General features: G+C 42.5%; 1 protein-coding gene across 1 annotated transcript; it reads right to left on the reverse strand.

Annotated features, from left to right (window-relative positions):
- ATP5MC3 (ATP synthase membrane subunit c locus 3) lies at positions 1-7,136 on the reverse strand. The gene is made up of 5 exons (XM_015830620.1): positions 7,048-7,136; positions 6,804-6,922; positions 4,174-4,251; positions 3,240-3,436; positions 1-250 (listed from the first exon to the last, which is right to left on the reverse strand). Exons 2-5 carry the CDS (start codon positions 6,843-6,845, stop codon positions 136-138), a joined length of 432 nt encoding a protein of 143 aa, XP_015686106.1. The 5' UTR covers positions 6,846-6,922; positions 7,048-7,136; the 3' UTR covers positions 1-135.
- Positions 7,137-7,901: the final 765 nt, after the last annotated feature.

Here is a 7,901-nt window from a genome sequence, read left to right on the forward strand (position 1 = left end):
TAAGTTTAAACTTGTTACCATCTTTAATTAAGCTGCTTTGGAAGTAGCATACATTTCCATGATAAACACTTTCCAAGCTCACATTCACAGAATCACATTGTAGTTCATTAGTGCCAACGCTGGAAACAAATCTCTTCACATGGCAAACAGAATTAAGAATGCAACCATGAGACAGAAGAGACCCATGGCTTCGGACAGGGCAAATCCCAGAATAGCATAGGAGAATAGCTGCTGTTTCAGAGAAGGATTCCTAAATAGAAATACAAGATAAAAGTCACATTTGTACAAATAATAGAAAGCAACTTTAATTTTACAGAGTAGACATCCTTTTATGACATATGCCCCTTCTGATCTTTAGAAGGTAGGTAATCAAGAGTAATAGAAACATCAACAATGTATTTCGACACCTGTCTCTCACATTGTTAGGGATGGCCACAAAGGAGGATATGATTTCATTTAATTTTCATTTCGGGTTCCTAGAAAAGTAATGGGAGAAATAGCAATCTGTTCCTTGCCTATTAGCTGGCAACTGATCAGCTAAGTAGGGTATAACATGGGTGGGACTCTGGAAGGCCAAGGAGAGGACGGTTGCGTGATGGTCACATAGCCCATACTAATGACATCTTAAAGCTACAGCAGGGGTGTCAAACTCGCCACATCACGTGACAAAATGAAATTCAATGGCGAAAAAAGTAAGGTTCTACATTTAGGCAAGAAAAACCAAATGTGCAGGTATAGTATAGGGCAGTGGTGGCGAACCTATGGCACGGGTGCCAGAGGCGGCACTCGGAGCCCTCTCTGTGGGCACATGCACCGTCGCTCCAGCCCTGCCTCCTCCCACGGCTCCCTCACCAGCAGCCCCCCTGGAGGAGAGTTGCCCCCGGGCCCAGCCCATATGAAGCAACATAGCCAAGGACATGATGGCCGGGCAGTGGGGACAAGACTCTGCCCTTGTGCCCCATCGCACGCAGATGATGCTGTGGGGCATGGGTGGAGGGCGTGGCCACCATGGCGCTGCTGGGCTGCCTGGGTGATCTGTGACGGGCTGTGGAGATGGTGGATGGTCCAGCGGGCAGCGTATATTGTAGATGCAGATTAATAGAGTACTCAGGCAAGATTTGTCTATAGGTGTGAAACAATAAATAATTGTTTGGGATAATCACTGCACGTCACTTGATTTTGGGGCCTAACACTGCTGCTGCTTTCTGTCTGTCATCATCCTTGTGTCCCATAAAACTTAGTGAAAAACTTATTTTAGCTGGAAAGAAGATGGGATCCTCTTTCTTCAGTTGCTGAATATTACAGGTAGCCCTCACTTTCTGATCACTTTTTCAGTGACCAAAATTACCATGGGGCTAAAAAAGACTTATGACTGGTCTTTGAAGTTGTGGCCATCACAGCATTCCTGTGGTCTCATGATTATGATTTGGGTACTAAGTGCATTTACAATGGTTACCGTTCCTGCAGTCACATGATTACCATTTAAGCATTAGTCGAATTCTGATATACAAAATTAAGGAAGTTGCAAGTAATATCCTGGTTAATAATCTATGGTGCCTGCTTAACAATGGCAACTGGAACTGATGTCAGAAGTCCAGCATGATCATATGACATTTCACTTTATGACTGTGTTGCTTAGTGATGGAGTTGCTAGTCCCAATTATGGTCGGTTAATAAGGACTATCTGTATTTCATTACCTCAAAATCTCCGACATGAGTTTTTTTTTGTTAATTTACTGCTTCATTTTCTAAATCATAGCCATGTTATCATATGGCTTTTTAAACATGAAAAACCTTTGGTTGGAATTCAGGAAACGTCATTCCTAAATATCTATTCTTATGGGAAAGGGAGAAACAACACATTTTACAGCAAGGATAGGGAGAACAGATAGTATTGGTTTTAAATCAGGAGTGTCAAACTGCCGGGGCTGGTTGCATCATGCAGAGGCTACACCCACCCCAGCTCTTGCAATGTGAAAAAAGCCATGATACGTCGTGACATGTCACGTGACGCGGTGAGTTTGACACCCGTGATCTAAATAAAAAGATGGGATAAAATCAGTATTAGGAGGAGCATGAATGGCAAATTAATTATATGGGGATTTTCAGTCTCTAAATAACTGAAAACTGATAATTTTTAAAGTTAATTCTAATTCTGCAACTTCCTACATGGCAATATATTTGAAGTCTAAAAAAATGTAGATTTGTTAATTATCCACAACTTTTATCTTTCATTGTAGATTACATTAGTATGCTGCAAATACTTATTTTTCCTATGGGGAATTAATGTATCCTATACTCTGTATGAAAGTATGGAGCCTTTTCTGAATTATAGAGGCCACTCTCTTTCAATCAATTTAAACTGAATTTCAACTTACGTTACAATTTATACACTTATTTAACTTGAATCTTAGCTGAGATACCATGTTCTTTTTTACAAGCTTTCCTAGTCCTTGGGGGGGGGTGTTCTTTCAATTCTTTTATTTCGGAGGTACATTTCGTAAACATGATCAAAGGCCCTTTTAATAAGTGTTTCTATCCTTTGGAATTATCTGCAAAAGGAAAACAGGCTTTCTTCCCAGAGGCTGCTAAAAATGTTAATTTAAAGAGGCTATAGTGTCCAAGTTACTATGGAAGCTGGTTATGATTTTGCTTGTCATTTTCATGCTTTCCTTTTTAAAAATAAAAGTAATATCACAGATATAGAAACGTATGTAAATTGATGTGATGTGATTGTGATTTATCATGCAAGATTCTGGGCCTGACGACAATCATTTGCTGCATCCCATATGCCTAGCACAAATAGACAATAAAAAGGGGAAATTTCCTCTTTCATATACTACCTGAAAACTACAATTTAAAAAATAACCAGACAATGCAAGGAACCAGAGCTGCTAGACCCTTGCATAGGTGTTTTATTTTCAGCTTGTTCTGTTATGATTCAAAGAAGGCCAAGCTATTATGTCATGTAGATTTTTTTAAAAAAATTGGGCCATTTCTGCATGCAGATTAATGTAGAGTAGTAGCTTCCACAGCAAGCCCAAGATGTCACCAAAATGACAAAGTGTGTATTAAGATGCTGGGGTGTAAGCTTAGCTCCTCATACATTTGTGAAGCTGCAGTGCAACTACAAAGGGGAAGAGTTCGCATGGGACACTCCAGCACACATTTCATCATTCGCCATTGCTCCCCGGCATATAGCTCAGAGTTACTTGAATATCAGGTAAAGGGTCAGTTACCTGGCATAACCAATGATTAGACTCCCAAAGACAGTTCCAATACCAGCACCAGAACCAGCCACTCCTACTGTGGCCGCACCTGCACCAATAAATTTGGCAGCGGTGTCAATGTCCCTGTTGAGAGCACTAGTTTGGAATTCCCTTAGTGCTAGTTGATTGCCAGCATTCTGGGAACCTGTCAAGAAAGTAGTATTGCCCTACAAAAAACAAAGAGAAAACTCCAAGGATTAATTTCAGTGTTTGTATTACAAAATAGAAAAGCATTCTAGACGAAGAAAACATTTTTTGAGGTAATCAAATTTAGGAAGTTTTTTTTTACTCTTTCTGGATTTAGCCCAAGAGCCCTACCTAAAGTAAAATCAGTATTGTTTAAAAATAGTCACCATCACACCTCTGATGACCATTAATTATTTCTGCCCATATTAGTATAGTCGTAGCAAGATATAATCTTGGATAGCGAGAACGGACAACTAGTAAGAGAATACTGTCTTTCAGCATTTGTCTTCAGTTTTCCCTTTTGCTATTAGGGAGCAATAAACCAGATTCTGCTACTCAATGTGCAGTTTTAGAAGCAGATAGAATGCTGAGCGAAAGCATGCATAAAGTTTAAAGAATCTGGCTTGAGTAGTAGCGACATGGAGACCAGAGAGGCTATTATGAGAGAAACACAGTGTTAACCTTAACATAAAAGATAAATTGGTTAGTAATGCTGCTTAGTTTATATTCTATTCCATGTTCATTAATGAAACTAAATTGCTTGAAGCAAGAAAAATGTACTGTTTAAAGGAAGGAATGGAAAGGTGGGCTATAAAGGTGGGCTATAAAGGCAAGGTCAAATTTATAGCTTGGTACTTTACTGTGAATTATGATTACTAGCACAAGAACACATGGGCTCACCAGATAACTTAGGAAGCTACAGAATTGTTTAAGGTACCTCTCCAGTCTTGACTTCCGGCCTAGACAACAATGATGCAGAAATTGGTCTGTATAGGATCCTTGATCCAGTACGCATCTAAAGATCAGAGAAGATCAACATAATCAAGCATCGTAAAAGAAATCAGCAATCTTAGACTCACACAACTTTAGAACTTTTGGAATTAATTCTGTTTGGGACCTCAGAATAAGCACCTCATCTATAAGGAAAAACTTATTCTAGCACCACATTTTGTTACATATTTAACCTTTAACTGATTCTTACACTTTTTAATTGCTGAAAAAGGAGTTGATTGCCAAAAGGTATGTTACAATATACAGTAAAAAAAAAAAAAGACATTATCCACTATGGAGGAATGATTGCTGGAAGTTGACAGATTTTGCTGAAATGGACAAATTGACTTCTTTGATAAAAGATATTATCTAAATTTGTTGGTAATTGGAAGCCACTTATGGACTCTTTGTGAAAAAATGAAAAAAAAAAAGAACTTGCGATTTATGGTTTTGGTGGTTAGACAGGGTGGCTTATACAAAGAGTAATATGATGTAATTTTATAGAGAGGTTAAATTATATTTGTATTTATAACTGCTATGAAAAATAGAAGCCATTTTTATAACTTTCTTTTCTATTTTTCTTCAATTCTTTTCTTGCATTTTTAAATTTTCTTTGACCTTTTTCTTTATTGGTTTGTGATATTTTTATTATATACACACACACATATATATTACACACACACAATGAGATTATATGGGAATGTTCATATAATTTTCTTATTGGCAATAGAAAAGCACTGTACTTTACACTGCCTACTTGAGAAACATTTAACTTCTCTTTCTGGTTGATACCCCTATGATTTCCTGTTGGGTCTCCCATCCACATACTAAACCCGTTGGCCACCACTTAACTTTTTTCAACCGGTGTCTGCAACCTGGACTACTGTTTGTCTGTGAAGATATATCAACTATCTTCTGTTCTGTCCAGTGTGTGAGATATCTAATTGCCTTAAGTGTCTTTCAGCATAACTGATCTCTTTTACATAATTAAATCACTCTTGGGGAAATATACAAGTGTTTTAGTCAGAACAGAACAAGAAACTATTTGAGCTGTGTGTCAAAATATGTTCCATGCTTCAAAAGCTCCGCCAAAGACTTTCAAACAGACTAAATCCCAGAATATTTTTGTTATTCCAGGTTTTGGCTTAAACAAAATTTGCAAGGTGTTAACAGAGCAAATACAACAAAGCTGGCGTCTCTCCCCCCTACACCCTTGCATGACCTGCGTGCTTTCCTTTCCTTACTTGCTGGTTCTCCTCTCAGACCACTTCCTGCCTAGATTAGAACATACATGTTTTGGACTGGCCATGAATCCCACAAAAATGTTTGTTCCCTGTACAAACCAGTGTACAGAATGCTCTGTACCTTCCTTGAAGGATTTTGTTCACCCTGGCTCCTAACGTCCTCTCTAAAATGTCAAAGCAGTTGCGTGTTTTAGGTTTCAGTTGATCAGTTTGAAAACACCATCAAGAAATCCAGTATTTTTAAGATATTTTGTGGAGTTAGGGATATTAGTATTTGTTTACTCATATATGAATATTATCCTGGGATTAGGTTTGGGAAGTCCGGGGGGGGGGGGATGGGGTTTTTTTACCTGTTATTGTGTTTATTATGCTTGTGATTGTTTTTTGATGATGGAAAATAATAAAAAAAATTTGGAAAAAAAAAAGAAATCCAGTATTTTTGTATGGCACCGACTGCCTCCTACTGTCCAAAATTCAATCAGAACAGCCTTCCCCCATATGGTGCCCTTGAGGTGTGTTGGATCACAAGTAGTAATCCATTACCTGCATTATCAGCACTACGGGCTGAAAAGAAAAGAAACTTGTTAACCAATCCACCGAAAAAGGCACCACACTGGAGAAACCTTCGCTACGAAGAGACTGCTAGATTACCTACAAGCGATGACCTTCAAACGTTCTTCTGATTACCCAATCCTAAAACCGTTTACATAAAAAGACAGCCCCATTCTCCTGTCTCCGGAGCTCAAGTCACTTGGAACCGAGCAGAGAAATTCCGATTATTTAAAAGAGCCCCGTCGTTGCAGGGCAATCCCCCCCCCCCGACCCGACTCGACTTCCCAAAAGGGAACAGCGCCCTCCAAACCACCCAAGACCAGGTCACTTCCGACAAGCGGCCTGTCAATTTCAGGGAAGGCCGAATGACTGAATGAATGAATGGGAAGAAACCGGGCCCGGCCGCCGCGGCCTGCTAGTGTCCTTGGGCCTAAGGTCACGCGGGTTTCCACGTCGGCCTCTCTTTCCAAGACACAAAATCAGTTCGGGGATCTCTCGAGGCGGGATTTTTCCTTGCACGTCCGAACGGCCTGGATTCGTTCGCCGCAGTCGGCGGCCACGTGCACGGCGGCAGGGAGGTTAAGAGGGCAGAGAGAAGGGGCAAAAGCGGTGGCCGGGCCTCCAGCCAGCCTGCCTGCCTGTCTCCGATCCTCGCCCGCAAACCCCTTAATGCCTCCCCGCTTCCGGGAGCCCAGATCGGCAGGGCAACGACCCCTTAGCGGCCCAGGGAGACGAATGCAGGCTGCAGGCCAGCCCGCCCGCCCGCCCTGCTGCAACTCACCAATGCGGGGGAGCCGGCGGCGAGCTTGATGCACGCGAACATGGCTGCTGCTAACGCTGCGCTGCTGGGAAAACAGGGGCCACTGGAGCTCTGCAGCTCCTAGGGATCCGGGGCTGGGCCTGGGGGTGGGGGGGAGAAGAAAAGAGAACTTTAGGAGCCGGTCGAGAGCGTTTCCACGGCGGACCGGGGAAGATGGCGCCCCCGATGGAGACGGATCCGCGGGGCCCCCCGCCGGATGACTTACGGGATGGTAGCGGCAGCAGCAGCGGCGCCGGCGGCTTTCCGCCTAAGAGAGCACGGCTGTAGAGGTCGAAAGGACCGCAAGCTTTTGGCGCAGGCGCAGTGGCCAGACGGGGGAGGAGAAACTTTTTTTTTTTTTTTTTTTTTTGGGAGGGGGGGGGGGGGGGGGGGGGGGAGAAGCGCGTGCATAACTGGGAAGGTCACTTTGCTGCACGCGCGCGAGAGCGTTAATATTGGGTGCGAGACGGAAGGGCGGCTCGGGCGCTGCTTACGCTGGGAAGGAAAGCGAACGGGGAAGGGCTGCGATAAGGCGTCATCCATTTTGATTACGAAGGAGAATGCATAGGGAGAAGGAAGCAAGGGCCTAGTCCTAGTGGGACTAGGTCAAGGTCTTTTGGGAGGGGGACGCTGCAAGAACCAGTTTTCCCTGATTGGGTTTCAGTTAACTGCCTCTAAGCCAGTGTTTCTCAACCTTGACAATTTTAAGGCATGTGGACTTCAACTCCCAGAATTCCACAGCCAGCAATGCTGGCTGTGGAATTCTGGGAGTTGAAGTCCACATGCCTTAAAATTGTCAAGGTTGAGAAATACTGCGTCTAAGCTTTCAGTAGGCATGCTTGACCTTTGGTTTATTCCAGCTTCTAGGAGAGACTGCTTGCTATTTGAGAAAAAAGGTTCACTTACAACTACTTTATCCCTTTTCTGGGATTCTGTTAGGGAAAGGCAAAAATTAAGTAAGGGCCAGAGTTTACTGGACTGATAATTTGGCAGATGAAAACTTTCTTTCCTGATGCTGGCCTGCAAGGTTGGCAGAGCTTCATTTCCTGGATATTTCCTCCTCAAACAAGCTGTTGTTAA

The sequence above is a fragment of the Protobothrops mucrosquamatus genome, unplaced genomic scaffold (assembly GCF_001527695.2).
Source record: "Protobothrops mucrosquamatus isolate PMUCROS unplaced genomic scaffold, P.Mucros_1.0 scaffold_247, whole genome shotgun sequence".
Taxonomy (NCBI): Eukaryota; Metazoa; Chordata; class Lepidosauria; order Squamata; family Viperidae; genus Protobothrops; species Protobothrops mucrosquamatus.